The sequence below is a fragment of the Chlorocebus sabaeus genome, chromosome 27 (genome assembly GCF_047675955.1).
Source record: "Chlorocebus sabaeus isolate Y175 chromosome 27, mChlSab1.0.hap1, whole genome shotgun sequence".
In the NCBI taxonomy this organism is placed as follows: Eukaryota; Metazoa; Chordata; class Mammalia; order Primates; family Cercopithecidae; genus Chlorocebus; species Chlorocebus sabaeus.
In genome coordinates, this window is record NC_132930.1 from 44702967 (window position 1) to 44729522 (window position 26556).

General features: G+C 47.4%; 1 protein-coding gene across 5 annotated transcripts in view; it reads right to left on the reverse strand.

The window, feature by feature from the left end:
• Positions 1 to 26556, reverse strand: part of AFAP1 (actin filament associated protein 1) — a 187692-nt gene that overhangs the window by 40334 nt on the left and 120802 nt on the right. For all 5 annotated transcript variants that reach the window (XM_008018005.3, XM_008018009.3, XM_073012530.1 and 2 more), the window contains exons 7-11: positions 25877 to 25972; positions 22781 to 22862; positions 16257 to 16406; positions 6358 to 6569; positions 1031 to 1176 (exon numbers count right to left, since the gene is read on the reverse strand). In XM_008018005.3, the coding sequence (XP_008016196.2) occupies positions 1031 to 1176; positions 6358 to 6569; positions 16257 to 16406; positions 22781 to 22862; positions 25877 to 25972 (686 nt within the window). The remainder of the gene's footprint in view (positions 1 to 1030; positions 1177 to 6357; positions 6570 to 16256; positions 16407 to 22780; positions 22863 to 25876; positions 25973 to 26556) is intronic.

Consider the following 26556-nt stretch of genomic DNA (forward strand, 5'->3'; position numbering starts at 1 on the left):
CTCACGTGTCTGAGCTGTTCCTCAATAGGACCACTGTCATTGTACATGCCTGCGTGCTCTCCGTGGCCTCTCATCACGCCACGCGGAACAGGAAAAGCACACGGGCTTCAGAGCCTTTGTGCAAATATCTACTATCTGATCCTTTATAGAAAAAGTCATCGTTTTTATTGCTTCCTCAAGGACATCTGAAGTGAAACCAGCATTTTCTTTTACTATCGCAAATGGTAAAATTCTTTGACTATTTACACTGGCAGTGACAATGATTATTAATACAGAGAAGGACGACTGTTGGTGCGAAGCTGCCAGCCAATGGTACTAATGCAGATGTCCAAACGGTGGGAGACGGAAACAATGTCTTATGAAAATAATTTAACCCCACAGACTGCCAGAAAGGGTCTGGAATATCCCCAGGGGATCTCTGGACCATACCAAGAACTGCTGCTATAAATATGTCTGCCATCATTATGTTAAAGAAATGTTCACAGTTCAAAAGGACGTTTTTATACATGATTGCAGCATTTTTTTAAAAAAATCACAATTTAAATTTACAAAGTACTTGATGGATACCTTTGAAAACTCAGTCCTCATTACGGCAATATGTAGAATCATTTCTGCTTCATAGAACCGTTCATCTAATACAGGGGTCAGCAAACTATGGGCCAAATCCAGGCCACTGCCTGTTTTCACAAATAAAGTTTTATTAGAACACGGGCACACCCATCATTTACGTATGGTGTCTGGCTGGAAAGGGAGCTGAGTGGTTATTAACAGGAATCGTCTGGCCCATAAAACAAAAAATATTTACTATCTAGTCCTTTATGCAAGTTTGCCATATGCTGCTCGAATAGAAAACCCAGTGGTTTGACATGACAAAAACATTGCTGCAAAATTTGGATTAAGATAATGCAAAAGGGAAAGCCTTTCGTTTTTCTTCGGAGACTATATCCTCACACAAAAACTAAGTGAAACTAAGTTAGCGAAAAGACAATTCTTGAACTGTGGTGCCATTTCACACGGCAGTGGGTCTTACCAGAAGGTTTGTTTGGCTGTCTGAATGACACTGGCAGACATCTCCACATCGATGTAGTCATAGTGCAGGGCCCCCGGGTCTGTGGACGACCCCGTCTCTGCGAGTAAAATCCCAATCCACCTGCCCATGTCCTCAGAAGAAGATGCCTGTGGAAGTGGGAAAAAGGGTAGGTTGTATTTAACTAAAGATTTTTACGTTTTCGTAAATGTATCCAATAAAGAGACCATATAATAGGAAAGGCGATGGAACGTGATGTCCCAAAGAAGAAACGAGAAGGAAGACGCAGCCACTAGCTGAGCGATGGGATTAACGTCACGTTCACAGCAGGTCTTTTTTTTTTTTTTTTTTTTTTTTTTTTTTTTGAGACAGAGTCTCACTCTGTCACCCAGGCTGGAGTGCAGTGGCCGGATCTCAGCTCACTGCAAGCTCCGCCTCCTGGGTTCACGCCATTCTCCTGCCTTGGCCTCCCCAGTAGCTGGGACTACAGGTGCCCGCCACCTCGCCTGGCTAATTTTTTGTATTTTTAGTAGAGACGGGGTTTCACCGGGTTAGCCAGGATGGTCTCGATCTCCTGACCTCGTGATCCGCCCGTCTCAGCCTCCCAAAGTGCTGGGATTACAGGCTTGAGCCACCGTGCCTGGCCCACAGCAGGTCTTAAGAAGCGGCATCCCAATTATACCAAAGGTGAATGAAACTCTGAGGTCCTAAAATGCCTTCCAATTATCATGGGGAAAGGCACTAGGTGTAAGACAGGAAAGTTAATGGGACTAATTACATTCCAGCTGAAGGAACTTGCTGAGGAACCTCTGGCGACACCGCCTGACCAAGAGAAGGAGCACGTCCCAGCTGCTGCTGCCTGACTTGGAAAGCGTGACCAAGCGCTAGGTCCTTACTGGTCTCCAACTTTTTTATCCAGGAGCCTGGGGTGAGCCCCCCTACATGGGCCTGAAATGGTCACTTAGTTTCTTGATTAGATGATATAAAAACTAATTTCCTTTGATATTAATTGTGTTTCCATGGGGGAACGATGCTCTGTAATCACTGGGCTGCTTTGGACACACCACTTTTTAAGATGTCTGATATCTCCTCCATTTGGTCTGCTTAATTTGCAAGTCTGAAGTATGTCTTTAAGATTATGTTCATTCAATTTTTAAGTCATCCTTTTTTTTTTTTTTCTCTCTGAGACAAGGTCTCGCTCTGTCACCCAGGCTGGAGTGCAGTGGTGTGATCATAGCTCACTGCAGCCTCCATCTCCTGGGCTCAAGCAATCCTCCTGCCTAAGCCACCCAAGCAGCTGGGACTACAGGTGCGCACCACCAAGCCTAGCTAATTTTTTTAAATTTTTTATTTGTAGAGACAGGGTCTTGCCATCTTGCCCAGGCTGGTCTCGAACTCCCGGGCTCAAGCAATTCTCCTACCTCAGCCTCCCAAAGTGCTAGGATTACAGGTGCGAGCCACCATGCCCAGTTTTACGTCATTGTTTTAAAGTGATTTAGAAAATCAGTTATATTTTTAATGGTATTTGAAATCTTTAAAAATTTTGATTAATCAAATAAGTAAATAATGGTTAAAAGTTTAGGAGAAATTAAGCTATCAAATTTATGAGTTAACTGAATGTTGAAGAAAACAAATTCATTGCTTATAAAAATTACTAATTTAAATAAAGATTTTCTAAGTTGAGCTTAAAGAAAATTGGGTTTTATAATTATAACCTTGGCAAGTTTTACACCGATCAAAATATAAGTAATTGTAAATAGTCCACGCCATGTAGAAAGGCTTCTTTAAAGGAAGGGTTGTTAACAAAGAAGCAGCTATTTTTTTATGTTGAGAAATTGGCTAGGGATATCTTCCGTACTGCAAATCATTACTAACCATACACAATGAGGCCATGAGGACAAAGGGAAGGAATTCCCATTAAGTACCTTACAGAGAGTAAAAACAGAATCTATGTTTGCCAAATTAAAATAAATTGATTTGAATACCTGGATTAAAAAAAAATCACAAATGTGTTCTCTTCACAGGTCTCATGTCCTTCCTAAAACGAAATCTATATTGAGAATGTATCCATGATTAGTCTATTCCTATGTCAGTATAACCATTGCATCAAAGCATTTTTTAAATGTTTTCATACAATTAATATCTAAGATGTCACTGATATTATTACATTAGAGTTTACCAATTGCTTTCTTCATAGTTCATTGTATGAAATTTCCTCATAGGCTTTTAAAAATAATCCTGTGGTGTTGGAGGTATTAGTTCTCACAGCTGTTAATACATAGGTGTAGACAGAGAGACGTGTGTGGGTGCGTGTATGTGTATATGCATGTACATGTATACATACACTTGTTAAGTATCTGTCGCATGTATAACATATAAATATGTGAATGTGTGTGTATGTATCCAGATCCACATCCACACATCAGTTTCTAGCGTCTGTCTACTGAAAAGACCCAGGCGCTCTGGTCCGCTGGCAGAAGTGAGCACATCTGGCCCCCAGATCCTGGCTTCTCAGTTCTCTGCCATTCTCCTCTAAAAGGAACAGCACGCTTTGGAGGAAAGGCTGACTCCAGGTCTGGAGCAGGGAAAAGTACAGGATGAGCCTGGGGCATCTCCTTGTGCCATAGAGTAAGGAAAGTGCTCCAAGCATGATGGACTGTGATCTCTCTATTACAGGGACATGGCAAAGGACAAAAAACCAGCTCCGAGGGCCTCCTGCGGACCAGATCTGTGAGAGTTTGATCAAAATAAGTCACAACATTGAAGGATATAATCACTGATTAAAAATCTATGGGTTAGACTGGGCGCGGTAGCTCACGCCTGTAATCCCAGCACTTTGGGAGGCTGAGGCGGGAGTACCATGAGGTCAGGAGATCGAGACCATCCTGGCTAACACGGTGAAACCCCATCTCTACTAAAAATACAAAAAAATTAGCCAGGCGTGGTGGTGGGCGCCTGTAGTCCCAGCTACTTGGGAGGCTGAGGCAGGAGAATGGCGTGAAGCCAGGAGGCGGAGCTTGCAGTGAGCCGAGATCACGCCACTGCACTCCAGCCTGGGTGACAGAGCGAGACTCTGTCTCAAAAAAAAAAAAAAAAAAAAAAAAAAAAATCCTACACAAAGACATACAGACATATAGAGAGAAAGGGGCGGCGGGGAGAGTGCACACACAGGGCTGTGCAAGAAACAGCACAGCAAGCACAGGGCACATTGGTCTTTGACGGATAAGGATGAAGGGTGCACAGGCACCCTTTGTGCTATCCTTGCAACTTTTCAGTAACTCTGAAGATATCTCAAAACAAAAGTTAAAATAAAAGGATCTTGGAAAAAGTATAGATGGCAACTCCTCTACTGACTGGCTCGTGGCATTTCGCCACTGATGAGGACAGGCTTCTTGCTTAAGTTGGAAGGCTGTAGATGTTTTATGTGTCACTTGTAAGTAAAATCACTTTTCAGCTGTAAAAATAGTGGTCATACATGAAGAGATACTGGGTAAACTTCCAATTCTTGCTGTCGTGACATTCAGGAAACCGAGTCTACTTACTTCAGCTCTCTCAAGGAATAAGCACCTTCCTCAGTGGTCCAAGCATTGGTGAAGGTATGAAATGCTACCACTTTCTCTCCAGCACTTGGGGCACTCAGCTACTGTGCCCCCAGCAATGGCGGGGCAGGTGACTTCTTCACCAAACAGCTCCTAACTTCCACCCAACCCCACCCCACCCTGAGCTTCTCTGTCTCGGCACTCAGCCCAGCGTCTCCCTCTTCATTCCTGCATCTAACCTGTGCCAATTCATGCCTCCTTTTCCTGGCAACCCTTCTCAGATCTGCTGCCAGAGCTCTCATGGGAGACCCGCATTGTGACATCAAGAGTACAGTTTCTTCGTTTAAGTCTTCAGCTTTTTTCCACTGCCATCCACCCTACAGTTTTCAGCCCACATCAATGTTTACAAGGTACACTGACTCTAGCTCAGCACTCATGTTTTACGGTGGGTAAAGAAGCCAAGAGAGAACGAAAGCTTTGGCCATGGTCAGGGTCTGCACAGAGCTGAGACTGGAACCCAGCTGTCTCAAGCCCATCTGAGCCCAGCCCTCTCTGTTAGATCACACTGCTGCAAAACCAGCCACGGGGGCAGCTGTGCGTGCTTCTGACCTTCCCTTACCTCCTGAGCCCTGCAGGAAAAAGATGGTGTTCATCTATTTTTCATCCCCACCAAAAAAAGCAGCCTCTGTGAAAATAGTCCCTGCAATGAACTCCTATGTGTGAAATTCAAGATCTTCGGAAAGATTGCCTGACTGGGCCGTCAAGGTTTAGGCGGCAGCCCCTGGCACTCTCCCCTCTGCCGATGAGCGTCACTGCGCAGGCATTTAGAGCAGGCTCCACACCAGGTGAGTTTCTGCCACACACCAGCCACCCACCACACCTCACGTGAACTGGTTTCTATCGATTCTGCAGCATGAGGTGCATTGACACGGACGCGACCATCTGACATGTGAATGCATGGATCTATCTGTGTGTGTGTGTGTGTGTGTGTATCTTTGCATCTTGGTCATAATAACACTAAGAGGGGGGAGACTCAGAAATAAAGGGAAAAATCACAGGAAAAAAAGGTCTAAAACAGGGCAGAAAACATCAACAGAACGTTTTCTATGATGAAAAACTAAAAACTTTCAATAATGAAAGTTTTGAGGATGTAGCTATAAGTTTTAACTGTCTTTTCTGCTTTCATGAATAAGAAATCTAGTGAAGCAGCCAAACAAATAACAAAGCGTGCACCAAGCCCGGGGCTCTGAAACAGCAAAGGTGCTCTTTCGGTTTCTGTGTCATGTGGCTCACTGGCCGCCATCTACAAGGCATTCAGATGGCCCCAAAAAGTCTTCCATCTGTAAAGAAGTCAAGAACATTGCAAAGGAAACATTTACCACCACTTCAAAGAGCTCACATGGCGGAAAGAGCCTTCTTGGAAATTTTAAAACAAGTTACTTTCCAGGTGCTTTAGAGAAGCAATGTCCTCTGTGGGATTGTGCATGTAATTTCTCTGCAAACAGGCATAAAGAGGAACTCAGACAAGGAGGCAAACCAATTCGATGTGTGCAAATGGGGAGAAAGTGGTGCTGGGGTCCCGGCATTGTCGTATCTCCCAGAAAAAAAACTGAGGCAAGAAGCAAAGCAAAGACTCCCAGACTGGGCAGCAAGAGAAAAGGGGGTGGGCCGAAAAGAGCTGCAGTCAGCAAGATGGGAGGAATTTTGACAGAGGAGTCAGCGTTCAGCTTTTGGAAGGAGAATCACTGCGTGTGTCCCTCTGTGGAGTGTAGCCCCTGGGAAACACCCTACCTCCAATACTGCAACCTCCTGGCCATTGCGCAGCAGCCGGAACGTCAGGGGATGTTTAGAATCCAAACCTGGGATCACCTCGCAGCCACGGAGGGGAATAGACACGATGTGGGTCTTCAGGTCGGTCCTGTCCTTGTGGAAAATGAGTTTGTTATCCTTCACTCGGCACCAGCGCTCCCGCCAGCGGCTGTTGGAGAGCACGTTCAGATAGCCTGCGGGGAGACAAGCCACACGTCAGCCGCCTCGGACAAGACCAGGCGGGGTGAAGACGTCTAGAGTCGCAATGAGGAGGCCCAGGGACGGGAGTGTGGATAAAACAAGTCCCTCACATGATCGATCAAGCTTTAAATGCAAATTCACATCAACTAGGAGAGCTATAGCATCACAAGTTTTGGGGGCTTTTCATTGCACCAATAGACCGTATCTGGAAGCCCCTAATTCAACACGTGCGAAGAACCAGTTACTGGACGTCTAGTTGATGTGGGACTATGGAATTCACCTAGAGCACGTGAGAAGTGAACAAGCCATCGGGTTTCGGATGGCTGGGATGGGGGCACAACAGCTGCCTTCAAACTGGAAAAGGATTTCATTTATTTTGAGGAGCTGCAAATGATACAAGTAGGGTAAGAGTCACAGGCAGGCAGATTTTTGGCTTAACATGAAGAAACAAAAACTATCTAAAAATGAAAACTTTCCAAGAAATAGGAGGCCCTGGGAGGCACTAAGATCCCCAGCGCTGGAAGAAGCCTACCGATGGCAGAGGCCCCGGGAGCAGGTTCCCACCCAAGGCTGAGGACGCACCTGCCGCCTTTCGGCTCCTGAAACTGCAAAGCGACTGGTGAAGCTGCCCGGAGGAAATCTAAAGTCTGAATGTACATGAAAGTTTGTGATCTGTGTCTCTGCTACGGCACAACATCTTCAGTATACCACAGAGACAGGAGTGGCAGAGTGACAGGAAAAATTATTATCCTCATTTAAAAAAAAAAAAAAAAAAAAAAAAACCTTCTCAAATACAGGAAATGGACCATTTTCACTTGTTACAAACATAAAATGGATTCTTCTAGAAATAACAAGGCATGAAAAAATAGATATCAGGGTGGCTGTACCTTCCGACCACACCATATTGCTAGTAAATCACTGCCCCCTTTAAGATTTAGAAAGCGAGTTAAATAGCATATAAAATGTTGATAGTGGGAGAAAAGGAAGTACCAGACTCCCAACTGAAGTTCAGCTACTCCTTTAGTTCACACATGCACACACACACACACCCCTGCCTCAAAAACGTTAAGAAACAAAACAAGATACATCCTTTCCAATTCTGATTTTTTAGATTCCTTTTCCAGCCAATAGTAGTCCCAGCTACTTGTGAGGCCAGGGTAGTAAGATCACCTGAGATTAGGAGTTCAAGATCAGCCTGGGCAACACAGTAAGACCCTGTTGCTAAAAAAAAAAAAAAAGAAAAAGAAAAAGAAAAAAAAAAATCAATTAAAATGCCTTTCCAAAAGGGTTTTGGAGGATGTTTCTTACTGCTTTTATGTTCTCAGTCTTACACACCTTATTAGCAATGGATAAATGCTATAAAGACCAAAAAAAAAAAAGAGAGAGAGGTATGTTCAGGACTCAGAATGATGCTTTATAACTTACAAATATTGGTTCAGTGGCTTACTAGGTACACACTTATAAAGTCTAAATTTTCATTGGCTGAATGTGACGTCATTTCTACCAACACACACTGAAGAGAAATGCACACTGCTTCTTCTGCAACTAAAACTTTCATCTGGGGTGTGTGGGCTGCTGTCCTTAGGGAGTGACAGAGAAAGGAGGCGCCAGGCTGAGGCTCCAAGGCCTGTGCCGTGGCCGCCCTCTTGTGTTCAGAGAGCAAACTACACTCGATCCAAGCTCCTTGTACTTCGGACACTTAGGGCTGCAGGGAGGTGAACAGGCTCTAGAATCAAAGTAGGAAAGAGTCTCAGAGGCTTTACTTCTTGAAGGAGGATGTTAACTCCCAGATAATGTGAAGTATCTTGTCCAAGATCACACAGCAAAGCCAGACCTGAACCCCTGTTGGGAGTCAAAGACGGCAGATAAAGAGCTGTTAATAGGCATACAATGGGAGGCCTTATATCACTATTTTTGCTCTGTAAAATGCTATTTGTAAATGACACAGTTTCAATACATTTATTCTTTCTTTTCTTTTTTTTTTTTGAGACGGAGTCTCGCTCTGTCGCCCAGGCTGGAGTGCAGTGGTGCCATCTCGGCTCACTGCAAGCTCCGCCTCCCGGGTTCAGGCCCTTCTCCTGCCTCCGCCTCCTGAATAGCTGGGACTACAGGCGCCCGCCACCACGCCCAGCTAATTTTCTGTATTTTTAGTAGAGACGGGGTTTCACCGTGTTAGCCAGGATGGTCTCGATCTCCTGACTTTGTGATCCGCCCGCCTCGGCCTCCCAAAGTGCTGGGATTACCGGCCAATACATTTATTCTTTAAAAAGAAAAAAGAAACCTCTACTTAAAGAGAGGTCAACTATCATATCTGAGCATCCGAGTGCCAGCGCTGGGAACCACGTGCTCGCCATGGCTCTGATACCATCTAGAGTAACCACTCATGCTGAAAGCCAACATTTTTACATTTTTAGACTTTCACACAATGACAGCCAACTGTCATAAGTATGTTTTGAGCATGAGTTGACAAACGTAAAGGTGTATCTAAAAGGAAAAGGGAGCAAGGATTCCCCTCAAATCACTTCGCATACTGAGTGCATTAAGATAACATGCCCCAAAACGGTTTCTGAAAAGGAGTAGTAAGCTACAGAGCAAGGAAAACAGCCCGTGCTCTGGTGTGGTCAGGGCCCAGGCACCCCTCCACGGGGCCCGGAGAAGGAGTGGAAGAAACCGAGAATTGAAATGCCAGTGACCTCAATGACAGAGACTGTACAGTGCAGCGGGGCAGCAATTCCCAAACACAGAGGACCCAGTCCGATTCCCAACCACAGAGGACCCAGTCCGATTCCCAACCACAGAGGACCCAGTCCCCAAGAGGGCACGGACTCTGCAGCAGGGCAGCAATTCCCAACCACAGAGGACCCAGTCCCCAAGAGGGCATGGACTCTGCAGTGGGGCAGCAATTCCCAACCACAGGGGGCCCGGCCCCGATCCCCAGTCACAGGGCACCTGGTCCCGATCCCCAACCACAGGTGGCCCGGCCCCGATCCCCAGCCACAGGGGACCCGGCCCCGATCCCCAACCACAGGGCGCCTGGTCCCGATCCTCAAACACAGGTGGCCCAGCCCCGATCCCCAGCCACAGGGCACCTGGTCCCAAAGAGGAACATGGACTCTCATGGTGTCTCCTTCCCTGACAGAATCTGGCCCAAAGCCACCAGATACTATGAATTTCTTGACATTCCAGCCATAAAAGGGATGATTATATTGGACAGATCACATTTTATTTAGAACATGACTTTATATGAAATTGTTATAATGCCCCCAAATTTCCCCTCCAAAAAAAATCCCCTGGGATAACAGACTTGTTCACAGCAGCAGGTGGCTCCACCATCACCTGTGTTGAGGGACTGCCCCTACCTGGTCCAACCCCCTGCTCCTACCCAGTCCAGCCCCCTGCCCCCATTTCTCAAAATAGGGAGGCCCAAAGTTCCTACTTTCTGGGTAGGGAACATGAAGAGGCCACACAGGAAATGACAGACAACCTCATCTAAGGAGTCTAGAGTCAGGGGGTCCTCTGGACCCCCCAATATTAGCCTGGCTGATGAAATCAGTGCTGCCTAGGACCCCGTCATCTCCAGGAATATTTACGCTGGAGCGACATCCACCACCAGGTGGTGCTAGAGTGCAGCCAGGATGGGGCCAACTTGGCTCCTGCAGCAAGAACTGCAGGCGGGAGCTTCAAGGCTCACCCAGGGCGTCTTAAGATTCAACTACTTAACAAGGTAGGTCCAGACAGAAGTCATTTTATTTTTGAATCCCACTTACCATATTATGGTAGGGTGTTACTGAACTTTAAAAATCTGTGAGTTTCATGTTTTCAGCTGATTTCTGCACCAAATTCGAAGGAAAGAGCAGTTTCTTGCAACACTGTGGCAAGAGTGTATGAGGAGATTTCACTAAAAATATAAAACTAACTTTACAGCCTGAAGATTAAACAAACAATAAATACAGATGGAGGGGAACAGATATAAACCCTCCCGGTCAGCTGTTCCGGATACGGGGCGTCGCGGGTCTCAGTGCCAGGTGGCTCTCAAATTCCGGCAGCTGCAGAAGAGCAGGCAGGCGAAGGCTTTTAGAAGTGTGGCCAAGTTTCCATTGATTTATTCTCTTTAGGAAGGGAAATGATAGTGCCTGCCCACCCCAGGGGCTACTGTGCTTTGGTTACATGTGGACAAAACGTTCAACACTTTTGAGAGACGTTTCATCCCAATGTAACTGTTCGTTGTATCTTGGCAAGTATTTGTTTTTGATCAGCCAGGAGGAGATGGGCCTGCAAGAGGGGCATCAAGAAGCAGCTTTTAGAGAAACCAAATGTCAGGAAACTGCTGGCAGCTGATCACGGGCCTGCCGAAGCCAAAGCCTCCTTCCTGCTCTTCGCAGTGTGTCCTCTACGAGGCCAGGGGCAGAGGAGCTGGTACACCTACAGCCTGTCATGGTGGCTCTTGGACTAAGAATGCCTTCCTGCCCTTTTATCAGACTTCGTCTAATTTCTTTTGTTAAAGTGGGGCCTTGCTATGTTGCTGAAGCTGGTCTTAAACTCCTGGCATCAAGCGATCCTCTCACCTCGGCCTCCCGAGTAGCGGGGATTCCAGCCGCATGCTACAGTGCCTGGCTTCGTCTAGTTTTCATGGAGGTGGATTATGATACCAACTGAGACGTATCTAACTTTCCTGAATGTCTGCTGAAAAAAACCTGCCATTGAAAGAGCTTCATAGGCCGGGCGCGGCAGCTCAAGCCTGTAATCCCAGCACTTTGGGAGGCCGAGACGGGCAGATCACGAGGTCAGGAGATCGAGACCATCCTGGCTAACACGGTGAAACCCCGTCTCTACTTAAAAATACAAAAAACTAGCCAGGCGAGGTGGCGGGCGCCTGTAGTCCCAGCTACTTGGGAGGCTGAGGCAGGAGAATGGCGTGAACCCGGGAGGCGGAGCTTGCAGTGAGCTGAGATCGGGCCACTGCACTCCAGCCTGGGCGACAGAGCGAGACTCCGTCTCAAAAAAAAAAAAAAAAAAGAAAAAGAAAGAGCTTCATAAAGTCACAGAACATTTCAGGTGAAAGGGACCCTGGGAATGGCTACACAGCCAGGCTCCAGGAAGCCTCCAACTTGCACCCTGTGGCCTTTCCTTTCTCTCAGCCTCTCCGTTTCTCATGATTCACTCGTCTGACGTCGCATTTACCGAGCCTTGGGTAGGTCCGGTGTGCTCAGGTGATGTTTTTAAAAAAACATGTCAGATGAACACATGGATAATCACAGTGACCATGTACTGAGCATAAATGATGGGCTGGGCACTGAGCTCAGTGTTTCATGTATTTTATCCTCAGTTTTTATGAAAAACAAGGAATTGAAGTATTGAGTGATTTCATAGATGGAGGAGCCTGAGATTCCCAGAGGTGAAGCAATTTGCTTAAAGGAATGCATGCATTCAACAAGTATGTACTGAGCTGATATCGTCTGCCAAGCTCCGCATGGTGCTGTGGACACGGGCAGTGAGCCAGTCAGCCCCTGTTCTTACGCCAGTCATGTAGAAGGTAGAAGAGTGAAGTGGGGACGGCATTGTTAGAGGCCCTGAACTGGCAACAACGGAGGCACTTTTGGTTTTTCTCAACACAGAATGTGATACGATTAGTTTAACGTTTCAAAACTTCCATCTGGTGGCCTGGTGGGGGACGCAGAGTAGAACGAGGTGAGCCAGTCAAAAGATGCCACAGTCCCAGCCACAGGCGGAAATAGGGATGGGGAAGAGAGAGAAAGATGGAAATGCATTTCCTGGTAACGACAGCTTAATTCATAAAATGACAATAATTCCAGGACTTGTAAGCACAGGAGAAGGACAAATAAGAGATACATTTTGGGGCCGGGCGCAGTGGCTCACACCTGTAATCCCAGCTCTTTGGGAGGCCGAAGCGGGTGGCTCAAGAGTCAGGAGATCGAGACCATCCTGACTAACATGGTGAAACCCCGTCTCTACTAAAATACAACAAATTAGCCGGGCGTGGTGGCAGGTGTCTGTAGTCCCAGCTACTTGGGAGGCTAAGGCAGGAGAATGGCGTGAACCTGGGAGGTGGAGCTTGCAGTGAGCTGAGATCGCGCCACTGCACTCCAGTCTGGGCGACAGAGCAAGACTCTGTCTCAAAAAAAAAAAAAGAGATACATTTTGGTCAGGGGCCTTTGCGCGTGTCTCAGATCACATTACTTACGTGGCTGTGGGCTGAGCTGACTTGCCCAATGCTAAACGCGTCACTCAACGCCACTCAATAGGCATTGCAGGGTTAGGCAGGCGGACCCAGCCAGCCAGGCTGCAATCCTTGTCATATTAATATGAAAGGCAATTGAGAGACTTTGGCCCAAAACCACCCCAAAACCTTTCCAGCTGGCAAGCACCTGCAGAGGGCCTTCCCTCCCCTGCCTCCACAAGCAAGGCCCTCACAGCAGCTCCTGCATTTTGGGGCACAGCTGACCCAGCTGCACTGTGTGGAGGGGCTGGGATTTGAACTCCGCTTTCAGTGGCTCCCGGGAGCTCTGTCCTGTGGGCTCAGCAGCACTGCACTTCCGGCCAGTCCAGCTTGGCCCTTCACTCCCTGGAGCAGAGAGCAGCAGCTGCAGAGACTCAGCTTGGCAGGCTCAGTCTCTCGGGCCTTTGTCCAGCTCCTTTTTTCTGCCTGAAACTTTGCAGCTGTACTAAAATAACTGAAAATGGTCACTGTTGCCCCTTTATTTTTGTAAGAGCTCCTCCCCTCTCCCCTTTCCCCTGCAAAGAACTGGATGACAGCTTTAAAATCTTGTGGACAGAGGATGTTCTGTTAATATTGAAGCAAAAGTCGTCCACTAAGCAGTTTGATAGGAATCCATGCGTCTAATGAGATGCTATGGATCCAGTATTCCTGCTGCTCCCTGAGTGACCAACTGGGCTTCCAAGAAAGTGCCCAGGAGGAGGGTTTACCGCAGCGTCTAATCACGAGCACAATCGCAGCTATTTATCAGGAGCCACGGGAGGGTTCAGATCTTTGGGGGAAGGGATAGGGGAAGGCCTGTGGGACGGGGAACTAGCAGAGTTGGGTCAGAGGCTGTCTCTGCTCCTAGCGTGCTGTGTGGCTCCGAGCAAGCCACACAAGCTCTCTGAGCTTCAGTGCTCTCCTTCGTAAATGGAGGGGTGTGGGCCAACGTCTCGCAATTGCCTTTCATGTTAATGTTTAATTGTTTTACAAGGAAGAATTTCTATTTCCTCCACTGACCTACAGCATTAAAAAAAAAAAAAAAAAAAAGAATAGTTCCCTTCTTGTCGGCTAATTCCCACTTTCTATTTTTAATCCCTAATCCCTGTACTTAATCCCTAATTCCCGCTATTTTTAATCCCTAACTCCTGTACTTAATCCCTAATTCCCGCTTTCTGTTTTTAATCCCTAACTCCTGTATTTAATCCCTAATTCCCGCTTTCTGTTTTTAATCCCTAACTCCTGTACTTAATCCCTAATTCCCGCTTTCTGTTTTTAATCCCTAACTCCTGTACTTAATCCCTAATTCCCCATTTCTATTTTTAATCCCTAACTCCTGTATTTAATCCCTAATTCCCACTTTCTGTTTTTAATCGCTGACTCTCAAGGGCTGATGTGAGGCAGTCCCACCTTGCATGCGCTCCAAGAAAGGCAGAGGCCAACGGGGCCCGGCACTGGGGCACCAACACATTCCCTCGCCCCATTCCGTGCTACAGCTGTTTCCTCTGACAGCATTTCAGCAGGGTGGCTGCCCTTTCAGCTCTCGCCTTATTTAGGGAGGGAAGGGAGGGTAGTAGAAAAACATCAGTACCAACTGGCCTGCTTCTGTGACTCAACTGCCATTTGACCAAGTTCAGGGAGCTTGGAATGTGCCAGGCTCCTCGGTCACGGGTTCCCTTATGGTGATGGCCTTCCCTCCTAACTCAACCCCATAGGCAGCTGTTTCAACAGGACCCCTCTGCAAGACTCCTTCAAGCACATGAGGCCTTCACTGCTGTCTGCCCAGACAATTTCGCTGTGTCCCCCAGAAATCGGTATCATGAACTTCCTGGCTCACACTGTGAAAGCTGCTGAGGAGTGGAGACTATGCCCATCTTTCCTTCAAGACAGTGCACGCTGCAGCGCCTCTCATCTGCCCCTGCAATCCATTCCTCCTCCCGACCACCGTGGCCCACCCTCTGTACTATCCTCGTAGCATGAGCTCACACCGCTGGGACGTGAGATCTGTTGAATACATTTGTGTGTACAGCGCCATTTAGGCGCTGTGGGGCAGGAACTGAACGAGGTATCTTTTGGCATCTCAAAATAAAACCCAACACGTTGGACGTAACGGGTGCTCGATAAGGGGTGGGGGTGACTAGAATGACTATTCAAATAGAAGGAATGATGGGCTCACACTGCGGGGAGCTGAGTGAGCTGCAATAGTACACAAGGAAAATGTCGGTACATTCCTAATTCTTCAAAAACGTAGCTCATCAAGTTCACCTTCTAGGAAGAGCTGCACGGTTTTTCTGAACCTGACAGTCTAGAAAGCATTCTGGATGGAAACTCTCACCCATGTCTTCATGGAGACCACCCCACAATGCTGGCTCCCCCTGGCCCACTGAGGTTCCTATGATCCTCTCATGGCCTCTTGGGTTTTCCCTCCTATCGCTGACCAGAGCCAGTTATTACACACGTTTCTGTGATAACCGGTCTTGTACTTATCTTTTGCTATCAGACTGGAAGCCATGGGGGGCCAGGGCTGTTGTGGTCACCAAAAGGCAGCTGCTCAAATCTTACTTATTGGATGAAAGACGGACCGCGGAGATGGTCAGTGTGTTAGACTGGATTTGAAACTTCGGTTTGAGAAATGTAATTGGTATAGTTTGGATATTTCTCCCCTCCAAATCTCATGTTGAAATGTGATCCCCAGTGTGGGGGGCCGGCCTGGTGGGAGGTGCTTGGACCATGGCAGCGGATCCTGCATGAATGGTTTGCTGCCTTCCCTGTAGTCATGAGGGAGTTCTCAAACCAGTAGTTCCTGCGAGATCTGATGGTTTGAAGGATCCTGGCACCTGCTCCTCTCTCTCCTGCCATGTGACACACCAGCGTCGCCTCTGCCCCTGCCATGAGTAAAAGCTTCCTGAGGTCTCATCGCAAGCCGTGCAGACACTGGCACCATACTTGTACAGCCTGCAGAACCATGAGCCGGATAAACCTCTCTCTTTATAAATTACCCAGCCTCAGGCATTCCTTTGGCAGCAACAGGAAAGTGACTAACTTGGTGACGTCATAAAGAAGCTTAGTTTTATCACTTTGCCCAAGGGAAAGGACTGGCCTTAGTTCTGTAAAGGTTTTCCCATAATCCTTTGTTTACCAGCAGCCCCTGCGTATGTTGTCCTTTAAAAACACTTCCAGGGGATTTGGGGGAACTTCAGAGGATCAAAGGGAAATATTTGCTTTCCTTGAAAGAACCTTAGAGATCATCTCAAACGCCTACAAAGTCTTGTATGAATAAGAGGTAAAAATGCAAACATTGAATACATTGAATACACTGAAATTTGAATTTTTTCCGATTTCAAGTCCAATGCAAAAGAGCTCCAATTAATGAGCCTTGGAGGAACTGGGGGTACCGACACTGCAGGAGAAAAGGAAACCTGCTTGGGTGCACACTGCTCGTCTCTGGGAAGCACAGTCTTACCGCACGTGGGAACATCTTCCTCAGCCGACGAGGTCTGCTCGTCTGTGGATGGCTTCTTCTTTCCCAGACTGATGATCTTGGTGATTTTTTTCCCAGTGACTTTCGACACAGTGCCCTTGGCCTCGGATTTGGAACTTTTCTTCCTCTTCACTGTCGAGAATAACAACAGCAAAAAAGCATGTTTTAATTGTAGATATTAATTGAAAAAATAAAACATAAATCACAACCCATTTCTTCTTTCCCTGGGCATTTTTTTCTTGTTTTAAAGACAGGGTCTCACTCTGTCCCCTGGCTGGAGTGCTGTGTTGTGATCACAGCTCATCACAGCCTTGAGCTCCTGGGCACAACTGATCCTCCCATCTTGGCCTCGGGAGTAGCTGGGACCACAGGTGAGTGCCACCACGCCTGGTTAATTTTTGTACTTTTTGTAGAAATGGGGTTTCGCCATGTTGCCCAGGCTGGTCTCAAACTCCCGGGCTCAAATGATCCACACACCTTGGCCTCCCCAAGTGCTAGGATTATAGGTGTGAGCCACTGCACTTAGGCTTTCCCTCAACTTGTACTTAACGAGCACTTGCCGTGTGCTGGCTGTCGGTCTAGATGCTGAGATTCCAGCAGAACACAGGGCTGCTGGTAGAAAGCTTGTAACAAAGACCACATGGAGATCTAAGATAGGGTTATGTGGAAGAGCAGCTGGGCAGGCAGAGAAAGCCTGTCCAGGGGTTGACTTAAATTAATAACTAGCCATGCACATCTCAGAGAGAAGAACCGTCCAGGCAAGAAAAACATCATTGACGCAAAAGCCAGCCCCAAGTGTCTGAGGAACAGAAGGCAGCTAGTGCAGCTCCGGCCTGGCTGGCAAGGGGAGGCCCAGGAAGGGAAGGGGATTGGTTCTTCTTCAGGAGCCCCTCGTCTATCTGTGAGACACTCAGTCGGCTCGGCACCGTCCAGAGCTCTCAGACCAGGGGCCTGCCTTCTAGCCCCTCATGTATAAAACTCATACACATTCTGCATAAAATTGATGCCTGGCTTCCTTTGAAAGATGGAAAGATCTAGCAACTCTGGACTTGCATGTGGGCAAGCAACAGCGGCAGGACCACAGAAGCAGTCTCCACGCAGATGGGCCAGCAAGGCACAACACGGGGCGGTTCTCATCACTCCCCACCGTCTCCCACCATGGAGGTCCAGGGTCGGCTGCCAGCCGGCATCCTTTGTCTGCCCCATCCCATCACTGGCACCTCTCTCCACTGCCAAGGGCTCTGTCCGTGACCTCCGACAGAATCACAGGGGCAGGGATCAGACAAGAAACCAGAACGTGCATGTGAGACAGCACCAGAACTGAGTGACAAGACTCTTTGGCCAGAGAGCGACCCTCGGAGAAGGTGAGCTGTCTGCCCGTCTCATCTGAGGGCCATTATGTGCACGGCACTGGAGCTCAGGGGAGGCCAGTGAGACACTTGGCACTCAGCTGCACTGCAGGGCTCACTGGAGCTGAGGGGACAGAGAGACCCTCAGTGTCACAGGCAAAACCCCAGCGCCCAGACCCTTTCCCCTTCATCTCCAACATGAATCCCTCAACCTACTGTCTGTAATCCTTTGGAGATCACAAACCCTTTCAGAAGGTGATGAGAGTCAAGGACTCCTTCCCACCCTCCTACCCCAGGGACAAATGAACCCACACACATCCCGCGGGAGAAATGCAGAGGAAGAGCGGCCAGGGACACAGACGACACACCTTGGCCTAACTCCTAAACCCTTCCTCTAAAGACACACACACTCACACAGGCAGTCCCCTCATCCTTCCCAATCTCCGTCTCTCTCTGCTGGGGAACGGGCAGTGGTCCTCCTTCCACCTCCACCCTGCTGCCCCACCACAGCCAAACACATGAGGGCGGCAGAACATACCCCTGTGTCTCCTGCCCCGGGCCTTGCCCTCCCATGCTCCACCCTCCCGCTCAGGTCCTGGTCCCACAGCGCTAGTGTCCTTCTAAGAGGAGACTGCACGGCACAGAAGATAAGAAGAGACTGCACGGGCACAGAAGATAAGAAGAGACTGCACGGCACAGAAGATAAGAAGAGACTGCACGGGCACAGAAGATAAGAAGAGACTGCACGGCACAGAAGAAAGGCTGTGTGAAGGCCGTGGGAGAAGACAGCCCTCACCAGGCACCAACCCTGGCGACACCTGGGTCTTGGACTTGCAGCCTCCAGGACCATCTGAACGCATGTTGTTTCAGCCACCCAGTCTGTGGTATTCTGTGATCGCAGCCCAAACTGACTAACAACACAGGCCCAGCATTTCTGTGTTATTTTAAACAAATCAGACTTAGGCCTCATGTGATATTAGAAACAAAGAACCCGGGAATGCCACCCCCACCCCTCCTTCCACTCTCCCAACACGTACACACCCTGTTTTAAAATAAAGCAAAGCGCCGAGACTCGCTTTCGATCCCTGAGCCTGAGGACGCCGCTCCTCCCAGCTACCATCAGACAGGGAGCGTGCGGCTGGGACAGCTGTTACCACTTCAGTGTCACTTCAACCAAACCAAGAGCCACAGCAACAGTGGACGGCCCCTCCCAGCTGTTTCTGAAGACCCAGAAGACAATGTTTCACCACAGCCCCATTCCCGTGAGCTTCACAAAGAATAACCTGCTGCCAGGACAGTCCGAGTGCCCGGGGCACCCTGAGCAAGGCTGGAGGAGCAAGAGGCATCCCCCCTCCTCCTGACAATGCGGGCCCCCCACAATGCGGCCCCCCTGACAATGCGCCACCCCCCCCACAATGCGGCCCATCGTGGCGAGCTGGGGTGTCAGATGAACGCCCAACTTGACCGACAAAGTGTTTGCTCGACTCTGACTACAAAGAAATGAGATTATAATTAAAACTGGGAATTCCTTGTATACTCCCTGATTCGTTTTTTACAAAGGCAGATGTACGGTAATCCTGGGGAGAAAAAGTCCAAGTACATGGGAACATGAGGAGAAAAGCATCAAGAACTACTTGTTGCTACGTATCAAACAAAAGGCAGAGATGAGCACAGATCACAGAACCGGGAAGAAAACCTCAACACGCAGAACGCTCAACCCTCTGCCGCCAGAGAGTAGAAGAGCTGGAGAGTCCGGGCACACACTGGCCGGTGAGGTGGGCACACTGGCATAGGCCACTGGAGCAAGGCTAACACAGGGCACTCTCTAAAACCACAGGTATCATAAACCCAGAGAGTCTCCCAGTAACCAATGGAAATGGGAATCCAGGCGCTTTTTATTATTTAGGCTACCGGGAGGAATAGGGGCATGAGAATTAATACCATCAGACTTTGTACTCAGTGACTTCTACCAACAGACACATTCACAAATGATCACGTCTTACAGATGTGAAGTGGGGCTGAGAAGCCTCACAGCTCCCAGACAGAAGGTCCCAGGACCTCCTGAGCCCGCACTCCTCGCACCTGCTGCAGGACCAACCGTACTGTGTCAGTTTATCAGACAGGAGGGATTCCGCCCTGAGGGAAGAAACAGGTGTTCCAGAGTCACTCTCTGTGGCTTTGACCGCATGGAGCCTGGACTGTCTCTTTCTTCATCTGAGATTCTAACACTAAGAAAAACCTGTATGAGTTCAGGATTTTCTCTATGCAGCCCGCAGAGAAATGTGGCTGAGTTACCATATAGCTGGGATAAAGGAGCTTAACTGAAATCTCTCAGTTGCAAATTGGTCAAGAGTGAGAGGCAAGGACAAAAGCTAAGAGAGAAGGTTAGAATGTGCTTCAGCCTTAACTTTCTCCAGTAACTACTGAGTGTCTGTATCTGCAAAGCACCATGCCAGACAAAAAGAAAATGTGTAAACCAAGGTCACCACCATTTAATTCCAAAGTATAGAAGGTTGTTCTTGTTAAGAGGAAACAGGAGAATTTTAAATATAGATATACTTGCTCAAAAGTGCATCCAGACACACATATTATTCTGTAGAACCTAATAGGTGCATTGGGAGAAGAAATAGCAAACCAGAAAATGAACCAACCAAACCAACGTCTGCTGCGCCTCAGCTTCTAAGCAGGAACATTGAGATTGTATGTGATTTTATTTCAGGGCAAAACTTAAAGATAGCATTCCTGGTTTTGATTACACATAATGTGTGCCCTGTGGAAGACACAGATAATACTTTCCACTGAATAACTTCCGAGGGACAGAACCAAAATTACACTCAGATAGGACAGACTCAAAAAACCACATATGGAAAAAGTGGGTATCATGACCTCTGAGAGTGAACTTTGTAATGTCATAACCGTCCCGATTCTCTGAGCTCCGAGACTCTCAGTGGGCTGGATTGCTCCTTGGTTTAAGGTGACTTCACCACAGACGGGAAAGACTTGGCTCCCTCCAGGAGTGGGCAGGTGGGCCCGGGTGGTCGGATTACTCAGCTGAGCAGCCAAGGTCACAGGTTCAATGAGCACACAGGCGGTCTGGCTTTGCAGAGGGAGCTCTCCGTTCCCACCACAAGTCCTGCCCTTCACCTCAGTCCACACACTGCTACGGAAATTAAAGTCCAGCCACAGATTGGGAGAATATACATACAGAACATATCTGATAAAGGACTTGTATTCAGAAAATACAATGAACTCTCAAAACTCAATAAGCACGAATAATCCAATAAAAATATGAGCAAAAGATCCAGAGACATTTCACCAAAGAGGATACCCTGATGGCACATAAGCATATTAAAAAATGTTCAACATTGTTAGTTATTAGGGAAATGCAAATTAAAACACAACTGCATACACTACACCCCTATTAAAATGGCTCAAATAGAAAGAACAAAACAAAAGTGACAATACCGAGGCTGGAGAGAAGGCTATGACCAAACAATCCAAACAAACTCCTAGGTATTTACCCAAGGAAAATGAAAACATATGTCCACGCAAACATATGTCCATATGTCTCTGAATGCACAGAACAGATTTTTTTAAGCAATCGCCCCAAAGTGGAAACAGCTCAAATGTTCTTCAAGCAGTGAATGGGCTGACTGTGGTCCTTCCACACAACATAATGCCGCCAGCAGCAGCAAAGAACCAACGACGGACACCAGCCACAAACACGGACGGCTCTCCAATGCAGCGCGCCGAGAACCAATGACGGACACCAGCCACAAACACGGACGGCTCTCCAACGCAGCTGAGTGAAAGACACCACACTCAGAAGTCTGCAAACGAGATGCTTCCACGTTATGACATTCTGGTAAAGGACAGGAAATGGATCAGCAGCTGCCAGGGCCTGAGGCAGAGGCAGAGGCAGAGGCAGACGGAAGAGAAAGAGCAGAGGGAACATGGTGGGGGCTGCGGGGTTAGAGCCATGCTCTAATATCTGCAGATCTTGATTGTGGTGATGGTTACGTGCCTGCCAGCGTTCGTCAAAACTCACCAACAGTATGCCACACAGGGTGAATTTTACGGCATTTAATTTCTATCTCTAGAGAGATCGAGGCTTCGTTATTTGCACACCCACGTTCACGGCAGCATTATTCACACTAGCCAAAAGGTGGAAGCCGCCCACGTATTCATCAACAGATAAATGGGAAAACAAAATGTGGTCCATCCATCCAATGGAATATTATGCAGCCTTAAAAAGGAAAGAAATTCTGACCCAGGCCACATTACAGATGAACCCTGAGCACATGGAACTAAGTGGAATAAGCACTTACAGAAGGACATGGCCTGCAGGACTCCACTTCGATGAGGTCCCTAGAGGAGTCAGATTCATGAGACGGGAAGCAGAATGGGGGTGCCAGGGGTTGGGGGAGGGAACGGGGAGTCAGTGTTTAAAGGGGACAGAGCTTCACTCTCGCAAGATGAAAAGAGTTCTGGAGACTGACGGCAGTGATGACAGTACAACGTAAATATACTTAACACACTGAACTGTACGCTGTGACATGGTTAATATGGTGTATTTTATATTATGTACTTTTTAAAAATGTTTCAAATGAAGGCAAAATAAAGACATTTTCAGAAAATCTATTTTAAGAATCTCAGAAATCTGCAGGTCTGGCCTCCTCATTTTAAAGATGGGGAAACTGAGGCTCATCAAGAGGGAGTACTTGCTCAAGATCATGGGGCTAAGCAAAGGCAGAGCTTGAATGAGAAAGTGGGTTTCTTGCCTCATTATCCAAAGTTCTTTTCACTGGACACCAGGTCCCTAAGCAACACGCCAGCGGTTCACCAATGCAAATTTGTCTCAGTGATAGATCGAGTGAAGAAATAACCAGCTGGGAGTCATAAGTTCGAAACATATGCAGGGCAGAAAAAGACAACAGATGGCAACCTCGGCCAAGGTCTGGCAGGATGGAAAAGGAAGACCTGCAGGGTTGATGTTAACCAAAGGGTTTTCCAGGCACTCCCGTCGGTATCCTCAGCAGTGGTGATGATATCTACACATCTGAATCACCCAGCACATGTTTCGTACAATCGGACTTTATAGACCTGGCTGTGGGTTTTTTTTTAAGTGTATATATCTTTGGCACAAGCGGAACTTACCTTGCTCCTTTCCATTACATGTGGTAATTCCATTTTCTACCACGCCCTCCCCATCTGAGCTGGGTCTCTCTGAAGACAGTTTCTGTAAGGAGAAAAAGGATTAAGTTATTCTTACAGTGGTCACTTGGACCAAGTGATGTGTGATGGATCAACCAAAAGTTATCTCGAAAGTGAAAGAAAACATGGGCCGAATTCATAGCAATCCAGAAGTAGTTAGAGCTTAACTATAACAAAGACTGGCTGGTTAGGTGGCTATAGCCGCTTTAAAAACATCCAGAGTGGGGAGGGAGGGTCGGGGGGGAACCTCACTGAGGCTATAATTATACTAACCTATATATATACTGTCTCATGCCTATTTCATTCGAATCACTTCTTGTAAATGATTTTGAAAAAATATTATGATTACAAAAAAATATTTCCCTCACCAAGCCATATTATCCTTGCTGAAGTAAATATTCCATAGTCCATTTAATTTCTTCCTGTCATTCACTAATAATTAATTGGGTGAGTGTCTAGTACGTGCTTGTAACAAATACACTCAGAATGTACACAGAGTGAAGGCAAGGTTACCATCAAAACCCTTGGAGGCAGATGGGGTAGTACTGTCACTATCTCAGTCCTAACCTCTGGCTTTAATGAGCGTAATTAGGATTCCACGTTAGTTTCTGAATGAGGTAGAGTGTTTACAGCTAGACCCCTTCCATTGCCACCCAAGAACCTGTGGGGTCACAGTGGAGGGAGTGGCGTCCAAACACTGTCCTCATATCCCGTGCCTTCCACCAGGGCCTGGGGGCCTGGGAGACTGGGACACGTTTGAGATGTGTGGGCAGTTCCCAGGCACAAAGGAACACATGTGTTCAACCTGGAATTCGAGGGGCAATCCCCTAAGAGCTGCAGTGAAGGAATGAGTGCCACTTAGTGGGAAGCTGAGTTCCAGGGATACAATGACCTAGAGCTGGTACCGCCCTGGCTCTCACACCAGGAACAGCCCGGGGAATCCAGGGCAACAGGTCTAGCCAAGTGCTCATGGTACTGCCTTAAAAACCAACATGAGTAAAACGGAATTGCCAATTCTGGTGTGAGTGTGTGGATGAGGAACTTGGATGCAGTCTGATGGGAAATGAAATCGCATCAACCTTTTGGGAAAGCAATTTGATTTTCAATATGAATCAAAATCTTAAAAAAGAAAAAGAGGTCTATCCTTTGGTCTAGTAATTCAGCTTCCAGAAATCTATTCTCAGGTAATAGGCAGAGAATCAGCAAAAATTATGCAAAATATGTCAAGTACTATTTTATTTTAGATGGCCTAAAAAAGGGCAAAACGGGCCAGGTGCGGTGGCTCACGCCTGTAATCCCAACACTTTGGGAGGCCGAGGTGGGTGGATCACGAGGTCAGGAATTCGAGACCAGCCTGACCAACATGGTGAAACCCCATCTCTACTAAAAATACAAAAATTAGCTGGGCTTGGTGGTGTGTGCCTGTAATCCTAGCTACTCAGGAGGCTGAGAGAGGAGAATCGCTTGAACCCAGGAGATGGAGGTTGCAGTGAGCCAGGATCGCACCATTGCACTCCAGCCTGGGTGACAAGAGCAAAACTCCATTTCACAAAATAATTTTTAAAAAAAGACAAAACACGTACTAGGGGGCAGTTACCTAAGTGATAGTGGAGTCATACAAATTTGACATTAAAGCTAATGATAATGTGAAAATGTAAAAACGCTTGTGGCTTAAGAGTTGTTAAAAACCTGGAAATTTTCTAATAATATAAAGGTTCAGTGGAAAAAAAAGCAGTATAAGAAATTTTACACATAAGCTTATCCAAGCCATAAGAGAAACCCTTGAACTCAGGAAAGAGTGGTTAATATATCAGTAGTGTTAAGAGGAGCTGTATCCTCTATGTGCGGTTGTAATGAGTGACTTTTTTCATCCCGTTTATGTTTCTATGAGCTTTCTGAATTTTCTAAAGTGAGCAGATATTGGTTTTATAGTCAGGGGAAAAAACAGCCTGTTCCATTACGGTGTGAGGATGAGGACTGTGATGTTTAATTTTATGTGTCAGTGTGGGGGGCATCTGGGGATTAGATTAACGTTTAAATTAGGGAGCTCTGAGTAAGCAGCCTGCCCTCTGTAATGTGGGTGGGCCTCATCCAATCAGTTGGGGCCCTCAATGGAACAAAAACACTATCCTCCCTGAGCCAGTGAAATCTCCCTAAATTCCTGTGGACGCCTTCACACTTCACCTGCACCATCGGCTCTCCTGGGTCTCCACCTGTGGGCCACACTGCAGGTTTCAGACTTGCAGCCTCCATCATTACGTGAACCAATGCCTTCTAAGAAATATGCTTCTACGTACATACATCCCATTAATTCTGTTCCTCTGGAGAATCCTGACTCATATGAGGACAGGCAAGAAGGGATCTGTCTCTTCACTGGCAGGAGGCTAGAGAGGGAGGGCTCAGAAAGCCCCGGGAACACAAGCTGCCAACAGAAGGTTTCATGGCAGGAAGTCAGGGTTCTCCAAGGAAACAATATCAGTTAGATTTAGACAAACAAAGTGCAAGCAGAGCAGGGCCTGTGGCATAACGGTGATGGGCTCCATACATTTCTGGCAAAAAGAGGTGTACAGATGACAGGTCATTCCCGCCCACGGCGGTGCTCCTCTGCCTTCCAACAAGCAACAAGAGTGCAAAGCAAAGGGAGATGGAGACACATCCTGGTCTGCTGGGAAGAGACCTTTGTGAAGGTACATTTATGAAGCACCTGCTGTATTCCAGAAGTAGACAGGAATGCCTTCAGACTTCAGCTCTGCCATTTACTAGCTATGTGACTTTGAACAAGGCCCTCATGCCTTTAAATCCATTTCTTCACCTGCAGCTGGGAATAACAATACTAACTACACAGTCTGTAAAACGACTAATTCAAGCTTACACAAAGCAGGCAGTTACGAATATGGGAAGCACAATTGCATTTTTTCTTTCTTTCTTTCTTTTTTAAGTGGAAGTGCTGAAATTCTCAGAGAATGTTATCGAACTCTGAAGGAGACCCCAATCCACTGCGAGGTCACTGTCCCCACCCAGCAAGAGCAATGCCCTTACCTTCTCCAGTTCTGCCTTGTGCACCGGGGAGCTCGGTGGAGGAGGACACTCTGAATCCACAGGGCCACTACAACCACTATAGGCTTCTTTGATCACCTATAAAAAGCAGAGACACTTTGTGAGTATGACCAAGGGCAGAGACACTTAAAAGCTTGAACTGTGAGTTGTACACACAGAGCCACAGGGCACGGTAGGGGAACTGATGGGCTCAAAGCACCCGGCTCTGAGTTCCAGGATGCTAGGTATGCATTTGTTCAGTTACCCACGCATTCATTCACCCAAAGTCTATCAACGCTGGCACCGACACAGGGCGTGGAACATGCATCTATGTTTCCTGCTGGTGTGGAGTTTCATTCCATGTAATTTATTTATCACCATGAAAAATAAGGGTCACCAAAAGAATGATGGCAACATGAGGCAGCAGTAAGTGCCACCAAGAATACAAGATGGTGGGTGGTTACTTTAAATCAAGAGACCGGGGGGCCTTATGCAATGACATTGAAGGGTCCAGCCTGTGAACAAGCGGTGGGGAAGGGCTCTGGGCAGCAGGAACAGCTGGTGAAAAAGCCCTGCGGTGGATGTGAAGAGTCTGGGAATAACCCAGAGTGCAAACTGGCAGGAGGAGAGAGAGAGAATGTGGTAGGAGATGAGGCGGGAGGCCAGGAGGAGCCTTCAGGCCC